This window comes from Tympanuchus pallidicinctus, unplaced genomic scaffold, assembly GCF_026119805.1.
Source record: "Tympanuchus pallidicinctus isolate F22 unplaced genomic scaffold, pur_lepc_1.0 scaffold15, whole genome shotgun sequence".
NCBI lineage: Eukaryota > Metazoa > Chordata > Aves > Galliformes > Phasianidae > Tympanuchus > Tympanuchus pallidicinctus.
In genome coordinates, this window is record NW_026294669.1 from 17657831 (window position 1) to 17672261 (window position 14431).

The window sequence follows — 14431 nt, forward strand, 5'->3', positions numbered from 1 at the left end:
ACTTTTAATAAAAATGCTTATGAAAAAGCTGAAGATGGAGAGTACATAAAAACGTTAAAGTAAAAACATTTTGAACGGCAGTACTAAACCAAAGTTTTTAGGGAAAAAGTTAACACTGTCACAACCTCTCTCCCTATACCTTACAAGTCTGCAGTGGTTTAAGTTGTAGCTCAAACCAAACTACACGCAAGAACCAATTTAATATATAGTATTATATATTTAATAGTATATATATATATATATATATATATTATATTTCATATATAACAGTATTTAAAGCTAAGCAGTGGCTTAGCTCCTGATTTATCTCTCCATTTTAACACCACTTAATAATAATTAGATTATTTAACTTACTCTACATTCTTTGTCCATTCTGGAAGTTTTCTCCATGTCATGAATACACAGTTTGTCAAAATCGTGAGCATAATGAGCATGCTGAACAACGTTGACTGTAGTTAAGGAACATGCACATACAACAATTTGCATCACACAGAACACATGGAATTGACCAGGCTACAGAACACTGACAACCTACATGATGATACAAATCAGTTTAGTATCACTAACTACATCATATGTAATGCAAAGATGTTTCATATTAATGATTGCTATACCACCATTTCTATAAGCTTGCTCTGCTTCATTCTGAGACAAAGAACTAAAGGCAGGAACACATTAAAATACTACAATGAGAATTACAAAATATTTCAAAAGATCAGCAATTAAAAAAAATTGAAAAGGATATGAATGAACTAAAATCTTAATAGCTACTCTTCTAATAACATTGAAAGGAGATAAAAGGTACAAGGCAGATGTGGCACTGAACCTGAAGATTGTCTTCCCTTTATTCAATACTATAAATGTCTTTAAAAAGAAAGAGGGGGAGGGGAGAGAAAAATAGGAAATTAGGGACACAAAATTCTGCATTTCAATATTTTCCAGGAAATGTAAATAAGTGAAAAATACAACCAAAATATCATCCTTTTAAAACATTAAAAATGCATCCAACTCTATTACATGCACTTCAAATCAACCTGGCAGTGCAAAACACAGCACATAGTTAACCATTTTTGGACACTTAACCGCAGCTGTTTAATCACTTCAGCACCTATAAAACTGCTTCCGAGATTATATATCCTGGGCTTTTAAAGGCTTTACTGCCTATTTTGTCTGCAAAATACTTCTAGTACCATTAACTCAACCATTTTTTATTTGGACTAGAAAACAATCAAACTGCTCTCTAATGGAAACTTAAGTTGACCTATATTTTATTATTGTTCTCCCAAAAGGCAAATATCTGCTAATAAGCCGGTTTAACACTGAAACTTTCTGTTTTCTATACTAGAAAAATATTGCATTAACTGAGTTGCTTTTTACAAAAATATAAATTAGTCTCCTCAGCTACATCTCAGTACTGAATATACTGCTTTGAAACCCCAGGAATAGAATAACCAGACAGAGAAGTTGTTTTCAAATGCATCAGCACTGCATCAGATTTCAAGAGATTAAAATACATCTAATTGTGTTCATAAAACACAATTGTGTTTCCAAAAAACAACCAACCAACCTACAAACAGCACTTTCCCTAGGACTCCCAACTACCTCAAAAAACAGTATTTACCATTTAATAGTTCAATAGGTGTAGTCTAAATAGAATATTAATAAATGCTTACTTTTTTATTGATATAATATGGATCCAAATCCTCCAGGGGCTCAGATACCATTTCTGGAGGAATATCACCATAAATAAATGGCAGCGTCTTTCCTGCCTCCAAGTCATTATTTGGCGTGGGCTGAGCTTCTTCATGACCACCATCATCTTTGTGCTCATCTTTATCACGATTAGACTTTTCATCAGCAATACGTTTTTCAATAGCTGCAAGAGACTCTTTGGTGAAATAGAAGAAGCAGTCAGATCCTGGTGGTACGAGCATTGCCTGTGCCATCTTTTCATTCTGTAAACTTTAAATACTTTTAGGCTCTTGTGCAAGAAGATCCTAGAAGAGTGTGAGGGAAAAACAAACAAAAGAAAGAAAATCACCAAATGTAAGTTTTCAGGCATAATTGTCACCTGCCTCTTTTCTATTCCTAAAATGCTGTACAAGCATAATAGAAAATTAGCTACTGTAGCTTTTGTAAAGGAACAACATGGCAAATAGATAAAATTTAGGATATAAAAAAAAAGTACAAAAGGAGAAGAAATCATCACATTTGCGTACAACTTATCTGTCATCTCAGGTTAACACAAATATCATTAAAAAAGGAAAAAAACATTCTCACTTGCCCCAGCCTCAACGTGAAAACTAAACCACACCTCATTGTGAAAAGCTAAGAAAGGTGCTCTTTAACATGCAAGCATTGAAGAGAGCAGTTACCAGTTCCAACACGCAGATTTATAAAAAAAACTATTATCTCTGTAATTGCACTTGCAATATATGTTACGAAAAACAAAACACATCCTTGCTATACTCTGAATTTCTCATGGAAACACTACTCCATCTGGTGGTTTACATCATACTTGCTAAACTACTGCTTTATTAGACCGATATACATAAATGTATATTATATTAAAGCCATGTGCACAAGCAGAAAGCAACTGGACTGAGGTTTAGTTCTTCCCTCCACAGGTTTCTTGACTTGCATCTTCTTGATTTTCAGCATTAACTTCAGTAGTGCTATGCTCCTTAATTAAGAAAGTACTAAGGATGAAGGGTTTTAGATTTAGGAAAAAAAAAAAAAAAAAAAAGACTATAGAAAGTCACAGTGCTCTCTCTTAGGCTAAATAGATTTAAAAAAAAAAAAAAAAAAAAACCCTAAAATAATACACTTATTAAATTACAAGAAACAATACATTTTCAATAGATTACTTTTTACTAGCTTCCTATTTTCTACAGTGAGCACATTAATACCCATGAGTGCAATTACTTCAGGATGAACTGATTTTCTAAACAGAAACAAAATGGAATCAAGTCCCCCTTGGTGACATTCATCACTGCTGTAGTCTTTGTCAACAGTTCAACAAAATTAAGAAATTGCAGTGGGTTGATCTTTGCTGACTACCAGGTGATCAGCCAGCTGCTCCCTTTTGATGAGGTGGAGAACAAAATGAGTGGGGGAATAAGGAGATGGGTAAGCTCATAACAGCAGGCTCTCCACATAATGTTCCTATGGGAGACATCCACCTGCTCCTGCATGCCCCTCTGCTGATGAGGGGCAAAAGATTCACCATTCTCAAACAGAAGGTCTTTGACTGCTGTTTGACCTCCTCCAGTGAAACCTTCCCAAATCCCCCAGTGAAACCTTCCCAAATCCTAGCATGCACACAAGCGAAGACCTGCCTTGCAATCTTTTGATTGAAACTAGCTGTATATCAGATGGAACTTTTTCTTCAGAAGCTGGATGATGTCTGTGGCTTCAAGTACCCAGAGAATATCCTCCTATGCACCAGTGAAAAAGTCAAGATCTCTCTCACAGGAGGGATACCAGGACCCTTCTCCATAATCCCCATTCTTACTTAAGAACTAGAAGTAATGCTATTGTTATATGATACATTTAGTTCCTTTTTTTTTTTTTTTTTTTTTTTTAATACCTCTGTTATTTATTGATTTAAAACTTCCTATATGGAACTTCCTATATTAATACAACACTTGTTGTTTACTTTTTCTACATTGAGAGGTGAAAACTACAGTTAATACTTTTTATACACCAGTCTGCTGTGCCTGAAAAACGAAGGGGCATCCTTAGTTGGTCAAGAAATATTTATGCAACTTTATGCTATGATGATTCTCTTCAAAAACCAAACAGGAAGAAAGAAATATTTAAGAAGAGGAGAAACTTGTAAAGTAAAGCAGGTTATCTACCATAACATCCAGCCAGCTATTTGGATGTATTCTTATAACAATCCCTTAAAAAGGTATTTCTATTAAATGTTATGAATGCAGGCTAGAAGGTCGAGTATGACCACAGAAGCTAGCTTTTATTGAATTTGTGCAGAAAAAATGTCACTAACGTATCTTTGTCTATGTATTTAGGCTAAATTTACTCTTTAGAAGCCTATAATGTGTAAAACTAAAAGTTCAAGACTGCTTGTTTTATCAAATATCAGTGTAGCCTTATGGCAGTTTTTCTGACTTGTTACTGACATTGTCAGACCGAAAACCACTCCTTCTTCTGGAAGGAAGGCTGGATGTGGCTCTGGGCAGCCTGCTCTAGTGGCTGGCAACCCTGCCTGTGGCAGGGAGGTTGAAACTAGAAGATCATTGTGATCCTTTTCAACCCAGACCATTCTATGATTCTTGCATACTGATATTCCAGTGGTTCATTCAGCAGTGCTTAAGCAGTATCCTCATGGTTAACACAAACTCCAGCATTTCTCTCTAATGACACTAAAGCCAAAGACTGAAGCACATCCCAGTTCTAACATAAAGAAGGGTATTTTCTAACATATGACAGCAAACTTTTCTATTAGTGATTTGTCCTAGCAGTCTAATCACAACCCAGGCTTGGAAAAAACACCCTCACCCATGTTAAACACATCTGGAGTTACAGTTCAGTGGCCCTATTTTCTTGATCATGGATTGATTTCATGATTTAAATGTTCTGTTATTTTTTCTGCAATCTTGATGGCTACGGTATTACTCTACCCACAAAGAGGTAGTAAATGAAATCAGAAAAAGAAGAAAGAATTTGAGTTCTGGGGAAAAAGAAACAAAATAAAACAAAAAGGAAAGAAGAAAAAGAAGAAAAAGAAAACCAGCTTTTCCCTACTCAAACCTCCACTCTCCACCAAGGAAAAAAAAAAAAAAAGCCACTAAGTGGGGAAAAAAAAAAAGTTTTTTCAGCTTACCATTAATGAATATGCTCCTAATATAGCATGATTCTATTGTGCATGTAAACCTGACTGGAAGTACTCTCAGCACACAGGATAGAAAAAGCATAATACAAATGAAGTATTAAAGACAACTGCTGCATATTACTGTCTGTCTAGCACTAGCAGAAATGTCTCAGGTTGAGGAACTATCCAATGACATCACTGTAGAAATGCTAACAACGTATTTCTAAAGGAATACGATTGAATGAGAAAAAAAATAATCTTTGGAAACACAAGTTTAATACATATAAGAAAAAAGCATCTGGTTACATTTATGTTATTTTAGAGACAGTACCTGCACTTATTACTCTTCTCCTGTAATATATTCCTCATCAAGTTAAATTTAAGCCTAGTCCCATGTTATTTTACATTCTGAAGTTTGAAATTTTGAGTCCAAACTCACTGGACTAAAAGAGAAGCATGAATAGATTGTTTTCAGTAGGCATCTAAAAATGTTTAACACCTATAAAGATAACATTCAAACTTGCATGCAAACCGCACAGCATCTAAATGTCAGAATCAGGGAAATACATTTCCCATACAGACAAAGGACAAGCATCTTCTTTTTTTTTTTTTTTTCCACAGTTCAAAACAACACATCTGCTCATACCACTCCATATTCCATAAAACTATAATGGATTTTTACAGTACTATTTTCAATGTTCTCTGAATCTTATTGCTTATTACTCTGATACGTATCACAGTGCTACTTAAGTTAAAACAAACAAAAAAAAGCATACTAAAGACGGCTGGCTAAATTACTAACTCTCAAGAACCACGTAAATCTCATAAGTAAATTAAGGGAAAAAAAAGAAAATTAATTAAAAATAAGAAGCTGCTACCATGATAGTCTGGTGATGATGTACACTGAAATTCAATTTGGCAAACGATCAAACTTGATGAGTCATCAGCAAACCTACATACATGTTCTTTGTTAGGCTCTTTGTTTTGTGCATCTGCGTACATGAAAGAATGTGGTTGTTTCCAGGTTGACCAACTGTGTAAACTGTAATTTACATTATTAACTACTATATTTTTGTACACCATAATGCAGACTTGAGACTGTCACAGTTGCTAAAGAAAGAAAACTGTTTTAAAATCTATTTTAAATCTTCAGTATCGTTCTCTGTCAGCAAAACAAGAAGCTGGCTATAATACAAACCCAGAAATTTATTAGGAAAATGGTTTAATCTAGAAAGCATCAGCTCTAATCAGCAATTAAAAATCTAGTATTCTTCCTTCTCAAAGAATTTCCTGTGCAGACACTAATAGTACATACACTATTCATCCATTTATGACCCTAACCATCAAGAACTGAAACATTTCTGAATTATTAATAGTTCTCAGACTGAATAAATTAAACCTTTTGCACATTTCATCCTTTGTTCTTCTAGAAGATTATAGTGACACCACAGTAAGACTGACTTGGACAACTCGTATTAAACAAAACATGCTCTTCATTTAAAAGTTGTTTCTTCCCCTTCAGCTTGTTCATGAGATTAATCTCAAAGACTCTGTAAACAAACGCCTTCTGAAGACAGACTGAACTTCTGGGAAGTTCTGGAAGTAACATGCATGACTGCTGTAATTTTATTTCCAAAATACAGATTTTTACAGCTTTTGCATCTGTGTTATTTTGTAAGACAGATCTGCTTTTGCAAATCCTGGTGCTCTATCTTGCAAAGTTTTATTACCGTGTTTGTTCTTTTTATCCTCAGTTCTCTTCAGCTTGCTGTTGTGTTTATGAATTATCTGTATACCAGTCCATAAACCGGTATAATGGGACTTTATCAGTGTTTTGCATTGGAAACCACATAAAGGATGCTGAGTGACCTTTGCCCCCAAAGACTTTTCTTTTCTGAGAACAAAGACATCAAGACATTTACATTACAAACTTTACCTTTGTCATTTTTAATCAATTTTCTGTTTAAATTCTCAATAAAGACAATCGTCAAAGTTTTAAATACAATTTCAATCTGTGGATGTAAATGAACATGCATCTAACTCCTTGTTTTAAGATCTATTTAAAATAAAAAGATAAATTCAATATCTCCATGGACACTGTATAATTTCAGAGTAGCTGCTTGGAGATGGAGCTATGAAGCAATACCCTTCTATATTTATTTTCAAATAATCATGGTGCTTGCTCAGTGGTTAGTTTTCCATGTTCGTCAGCTGAAAGAGAGTAGGAAGGAGAGGCAACCACTATGCAGGATTCATTTATGTTCTTCACACTGAGCACTTCTTATAAAATAATTGTTTCCAGTTACAAAACTGAACACACTACTCAGATTCTAAATAGCTATAAGGTCTCGTCAGAATACAACTGCCAGATTCCCCCAATTGTAACCCAAAATGTATTTAATCCAGAAATCATTTAAATCCTACAAGTCTTTGCATCAACAGATGTTCCTTAGAATAATGAAAGATAACTTTTATTCTTGGAAAGTTTCAGATGAAAAAGGCTGATTTAGTAGGATGTTTAAAAAGAAATGTGTTGGGTTTTTTTAGGCATTCAAATTTAAAGGAAGAAATAAAAACATGCTTAAAACAGGAACACCTCCAATAGAAAGGAAGGTTTTCAGAACTACTTGCTCTGGTCTAACTTCCAGAACAAGTGCTCAAAAGATACACAGTCAGCAAACAAGCAGAAGACAAATGGCCGTGACAGCACTGCAAGTTGCTTTGCACACTTAGATTTCTCTTGCATCAGATTTGCTAAGAGTGATTCCAAGAAGTCAATAAACAATGCACTCAGAAAATTAGGAAGTACAGTACTTGTAGATTAAATTTTCAGAAGCAATCTGCATCCTATTTCACCTGCACCAAATGAATGCCAGCAGAAAAAGAAAAGCACGTAGCCTGAAAACAAAATGTGAAGAATAGGCAAACTTCTTTCAAGTGTTCTGCCTGTAAGAAACCCAGACATTTACAAAATCCTTACAGGTCACAGTCATGACATCATCACCTACTCTTGTGCTCAAAGAACTCTGTATCATGCTGTTTTGTCTTCCATTGGTCTGGTACTCATGAGTTATGCAATCCATCAGTATATAAAAGTTGCAAAGCAAGTGATGTCAATGAAACATCCTGCACGAAGAGTTAGAAGACTGCCTAGAATCATTTCATGATAGAGACAAAGCAGTAAGTAAAACATGAGCTTTACTATTTTTCTTTTCAAAAGAGATATCAAAAAATCTGTGTGGTCCTGAGTAGGACTCAGATCCAAACAATGAGAGCTTATATGTGTACTCACATACATGTACAGAGAAATCCAGAAACTACTCTATTGAACACTGGAAAATGTTTCTTTCAAGTTCACGCGCTCCCTTAGTATCTGTCTAATGCTTGTTTACAGCCAACTAAACACTCATAATACAGTACAAGTTCTTAAAGCAGGAATTCCTATTTGATTCAGCATGTATGAAAATTGAAGCTTTTAATATAATAGCAAAACCTGGCTATGCAGGTACTCCTTGCAGAATGGACCACTTATTGGAAGGTGCTCAGCTGCTCTGCTTTCTAGCACAGCAGAATAAGCATTATGGTACATGATTATGTTACCACATTATGTTACATGACTAATGTTAAATTAGTTTTATCAACTCACAACTTCCAGAAATACTTGAAAGAGATCTAAAAAAAAAACCAACAAAAAACAAAAGACCACCACCTCAGCTATGTTTAAAGAGGTTACAGTCTCCTAAGTAGTCTTTGTTACTATGAGCAAACATGTATCTACAAGTGATACTTAGAAGTTACATTGTCAAAAGAATAAGTACCATAATTTTTCTGAACTAATAGAAAAATGACAACATTTACAAGAAGTGAATTTGCTCTGCATTACAATTGTACATAAAACAAGGATAGGATTTTTTAACATTGCATATTAGGAACCTGGAGAAGGATGTGTTCAATAAAGATGGTTTTTTGCATGTATAAAATACAAACGTTTCTGCAAAATAAGGTGGACACTTCATACCGTTTGCTTACTGCTTATATTCACCTGCTAGAAGTCTGGCAAAACTGTAGCCACGCCGCATTTAGTACATTCATCCTGAGTACAAAATCCAAAATATTTTTTAAATCTCTGTGCAAACTGCAGTGTTGTCAGAAAAGTTTGGTCACTTTTATTTTGTGAAAATAAAACCTAAGAAAAAACAGCTACTCTACTAGTCCTGTATCTAGGACTACTTTACAGGACAAATTTGAAATGAAATCTCCCAAAACTCAGGGCTGTGAATAAAGGCGCCAAGTCAGAGGCTCTCCCCAAAACTGTATGGAAAGAAGCTGAACATCAGAAACGTTTTGGCATTGGTCAGCCTTTCAGTAAAATGTGAGTAAAACCAGGAAAGTTCTGAGATCTCCATTTCATTAAGAGCTTTGATTCTAGTGAGTTGTATCAAAAAGAATTACAACTATTATTTTAAAAAGCTTTGAGAAAGGAATGCACAGTTCTTCTAGCATATAAAATTGCTATACATTCATACAGTTATGAATTCTCTGGTCTTTTAGCAAAAAGCAATGATACATGAAACGTCAAATCTTATGATCATGTATGGCTTTTCACCAAAAGACTTGATGTCCCCTAAAATAGGCCTTTCTCAAAATTACTCACATTTTGTTTTCCTTCAGCAATACAAAAGGCTTTTTTTGCCTTCAGTACCTGGAACTTCATATCTATATGCAAACAAGCAAGCAGTTAATTGTCCTTCTACAAGAGTCTGCCCTGAGAAAAAAGAACTCAGCAAAAGTTAGATCTAGAAGAAGTCAGGCCACAGCACAAACATGCAGCAAAGAATGAAAGCAAGTGAACTGATCTCAACTATCTGCATTGACTCTGGAAACAAAAGGGCATTTTGAGTTAATATTTATTATATATTGGGTTAACTACTGTACGGCAAGACTGTTACAATAAACAACGCCTATTTTGTTGACCAACTGCTGTTTCCTTGTTATAAAAAGAATGCTAATTGCTTCGTCTTTTTATAACCAAACCTTTTTCCATTAATCAATGCCAGGTCATTGGGGTCCACAGAGTTAATTAAAGAAGACAGCTCTTCTTGCATCTGTTTATAAAAGACACATGCTCCTCACATTGCTAAAATCTACTATCCTGGTACAAACATCCACAGATCTACAGCCTGTGACTCTGGAAGACAATCTAAACTTGCTGCTGGATGTTCTTATCAATCGTTTGATAAAAACACATTACACAAAAAGAGACAAGCTTTGAACAGAACTAAAATGCCACACAAATTATTTGTTTCATTAAAGGAGCTATTTCGGAAAATTGTAGAAGGCTGAGCCTTCTGTTCATTGTGGGGAACCTCCACATCCAACAGATTGTTTTTGCTGCAAGTTACAGCATTTAGACCTGGGAGGTAAAGAAGGTAAAGTCTCCTTCAACTTTTTATAGCTCAGAGCTGACATTTCCAGAGTGGACCCATTGCTGATCCATTAAAACATATTCTGTCAATATTCTTTCTAATATACTTTCTAATAAAGATGGCTTCAACAACAGATGAGAACACCTACACAGTTTTTGTTCAGGTGGTAATAAATTACATGCACATATTTCAGAGTACATAAGCACTATGCACAGCAGAGAAAGCGCATGCATCCACATGTGTGGGATTTTTCACCAGCTTAAGTCTTACAAAGAAAGCAACAGAAATCCAAATGCCAAGCTAACAGAATACTCCACAGAAATCACTCAAACCTTGTACACAATGCTCAAACAGCTCAGAGACACCTCTGAGTGATTCATTTCAGAGCATAAAAGCATAGCGTTTCCTGCATATTAGACTTTAGACCATTACATGGCTCAAACTATCTGTATCACCATTCCAATAACTTTCCTGATTTAAACCAAATTAAAAATAAAATGATCTTGAATGTCTTACTTCTATAGGATTAAAATCAATGTGTTGAAGTCCCACGGAATGACTGTATCAACACCAACCACGAGGGTTTCAAAAACACAGAAAGTATTTCTCCGAGTTACCACCAACTGTGTGAAAATGAGTTGTTTGAAGTAGAAGACAATTTCAGCTGCAGCTACACAAAAAGATATGCCTGCTTCTGATAAATCCTTGGTATTGTATTTATAATCAGTTATGCAAAATACCTTTAGAGAAGTCAGAAAGAAACTAGGTTGAGAGGCCCCTCTGGAAGTGAGATAGTCTACACTCCAGCTCAGAATGAGGTTAACCTCCTTACATGTCTTACACTCAGAAACCTGTAAGCTCATGGGGTCTGCTTCAGGTTGCTCCTCCTTATTCTCCACAGTATCTTCTCGGGATGTCCCGAGGTGCCTCATTAAATCATCAATCCATCACAAGCCAACCTTACTTGCAACCTAACTCCTTACTTGCATTCAGCACTATGTGCCTCACCAGCTCTCCAAGTTGTGTTGAACCAGATGGCATTCTAGAACACGTTCTGTACCTTTTGCTGCTCTGTTCTCAAATTCCTTCCCACATTTCAGTTCAAGCGTTGGTCCATCACTGACATGAGACACCCATGCAAAACAGCAGCAATAAATGATATTTAACCACTGCAGCTCTTACGTAACTGCAGCTGAAAGTTCCCCTCCTAAACAGCAAGAATGAAGAATTAGGAACTAAAAAAGAATGTATTCTTTAAGACACACCAAGTCAAGGTTTAAAAAAGGGAAGACTTTCTTTTAATTAGGAAAATCCTCTAGAAAAATTCAAAAGGGAGAGAAAATATAACAAAATCTAACAAGATACAAGTTGATAACATGTTGCTAACCCCATGTCTATTGTTTACTCTATTTTAAATGGACATGAACAATTGAATCCTACTCTTTAAATTTACATAGACATATAGATAACGGCTTTTAATCCACCAGCAATCTCAAAATGTATTTGTTTCCTTTAAACCACGGGAGCAAAGCAAATTTTTCTACCTATATTACAAGAGACAATTTTCCATTTAGTCAAAACTACTGAGACTGTAAAGCAATCATGAAGTTCATTTACTGTTACTCGTTACACTGCAATACCAGTTATGGAATTTTTACTAGGCATTTTAAAGACGATTTTAAAATCAATTTTGTTGCACTTTGATTTCCCATGTACTAAAATAAGATGTTCTGCAAAAGGATTAGAGACAGCAGAAATGAAGCGATGTATATAAAAGATTACATAAAGAAAGTGTGCTTTGTGAAACCTGTTTGAGGTCTGCACACCTTGCCACGTTAGAAGCTTTACATCCGGCAACACAAACCACTTCAGGTTTTCTCCCTTAAATACAAGGAAAGAATAAGCCTTTTTTTCTTTTTTTAAGACAAAGGGGTGTGTGAGAGGAAGCATTACTTCTTTGCCTTCCTCCCTCCTTCTCACCAAACCCCTTGTCTCCCCTTCCCCCAGTATAAGTGCTAAAAACTGGCTATAGGCTGCAAAAGAAATACAGCAAGCAGTGCAACCAGACATTTCAGTTCTTCATTCTGGCCAGACAGGCTCCCTGTCCCTCCCTTAATGGGCTCATTAGTGTAATCTGAGTCTACTTTTTGTGCCTGTCTAATTTTCTAGAGCCTCAGCTGCTGTTCTGAAAATCAATACAGGCTGGAGGTGATTGGTAAAACCTGGCTTGGATTGAAATGATACAGAGGCAAAATTCACAAACCCATTTTAACCAGTGCTTATACATCTTCATGCAAATGCCCTGAAAAAGGATAATATCATCAACAGACATCATAGTAGAGATGTATTTTTTTTGGAAAGACATTCTCATTTAAAAAGAATTTAGCACCTCCAGTATATTATTGAACTTTTGTTAGAATCAGAAAAAAGTATTTACTCATGACATCCATTAAAAACCCTCTCAAGCAGATTAAGAATGTAAAATTGAGATGAGAGTTCAATGCCAATTATGCAATTAAACAACGAAAATGCAGCGCTGCGATGCTGCAGGGGATGCAGCTGTCAAACATATTGGCAAAGTTCACTGTATACATACCAGTGAATGGGACAGCATGAGAAGGAATGAAAAAAACAAGCTAGACGACTTAGCACCATGATGGGAAACCACAGAAGAGAGGCCAAGATTCTGGAGCTTGAATTTTCTGAAGGATGTCATTACTCAACCCCCTTTCCAAATGATTTCTATTTAACCTGAGTTCTTAGTGTTGGACAGACTGACATTGAAGTTTATCTGAAAATGCATCCATCTGGCAGGCATATAACAGTAAACCTTCTGCCACTACAGAAAACCATACAAATCTTACACAACTGAAGGCTTTGAAGCTGGAAACAAGTCAAATGTTTTAATTTACTTTTCTTATTTACTTCCTTTGGAAAAACTATTCCTCTCTTCCAGTCCCTATAAAAGCAACAATTACAGCCAACACAAAACAAGTTTAAGTTATTTTAAAACCATACCCCAAAGTTATGGTACCCCAGAGCCTGCAGGGGAAAGGATGAATAAAAATAGATATGGCAGTATTCTCTAAATGAAACAACAGAATCTGTTGGATGAAAAAGGAAATGCAAATATGAGAAAGTAATTTAGTAATTTAATTTTACAGTTATTTGCCTGTCGCTAAAAACATTTCGTTCTCCACATTTAAATCAAGGGCTTCAAAGCCAAGGATCAATGACTGATACCAACTGTCAACTAAAGCATGAACTAGAGGCAGTAATAGAAGACATATACTGCACTGAGAGGTTGATAAATACTGAAATACTTATAGTTATTAATGAAGCATTAGCTTCTATCAGCAAACCAGGGAATTCTATTTTACAGCCAACTTGTACGGTTCAAAGTCTAAATTAAAGGATGTTCCTTCTGCAGGCAAAGGGAAACTAAACTTTCAGCAGCCATAAAAGATTCTTGATGGGTAATGATAAAAGGATTATTTCTATGAGCTATTTCATTAAAAGCTGCAGGCAATGATAAATGCAGTGTTCCTGTGCAATTCACTCTTCCGGTCACTGACAAAATAAAAAAAAAATAATTTTTTTTCACTTCATATTCTTATGAAAATATCCATATTTTCCCAAATGTGCTTCACCTTGTAATTAAATGACTGAAACTAAGGAGAAAAAGTTGATTGTTTTACTGACCTGAAACTTGATAATTTCTGGAAAAAAAAAAAAAATATTTGCAATCATTGCATTAGATGCATATCAAAAAATTCACCTAATTTGCACTGCATTATCAGAGTGTGCCATTTGCTGGAAGAGAAAAGCCACAGAAAATGTGTCTGTCAATCATACTTATTCAGAAATCACAAAACCTATTTGCTTGGAATCACCAATTTTCCCTGACTTGAACCTAAAGGTTCACAGCCCTTCTACACACGCACACGTAGGCACTTAGCATCATTCTGAGAATCATTTATTCATAGAAGATTTTAAATAAACTGATGAAAGCCATAATTTGGCAATGTGAACCACCAAAAGAAAAGTAAGACTAGCTAGGTCAAGGCATTCATCACAGTCTTCAATGGAAAAATAAAGCAAAAATCTGACGAGGTCGGCAGTAACTCACAGCAGATGACTGTGCAACAACACAGAGCGAGGTAACAGCTTT

At 35.4% G+C, this 14431-nt stretch overlaps 1 protein-coding gene across 9 annotated transcripts in view; it reads right to left on the minus strand.

Annotated features, from left to right (window-relative positions):
• Positions 1 to 14431, minus strand: part of LOC128076841 (sodium channel protein type 1 subunit alpha-like) — a 247524-nt gene that overhangs the window by 143028 nt on the left and 90065 nt on the right. For 8 of the 9 annotated variants that reach the window (XM_052675068.1, XM_052675066.1, XM_052675064.1 and 5 more), the window contains 3 exons: positions 1674 to 1997; positions 746 to 864; positions 355 to 444 (listed from right to left, as the gene is read on the minus strand). In XM_052675068.1, the coding sequence (XP_052531028.1) occupies positions 355 to 444; positions 746 to 864; positions 1674 to 1946 (482 nt within the window). In that variant the 5' untranslated portion in view covers positions 1947 to 1997. The remainder of the gene's footprint in view (positions 1 to 354; positions 445 to 745; positions 865 to 1673; positions 1998 to 14431) is intronic. The other variant, XM_052675074.1, reaches the window with a different exon arrangement.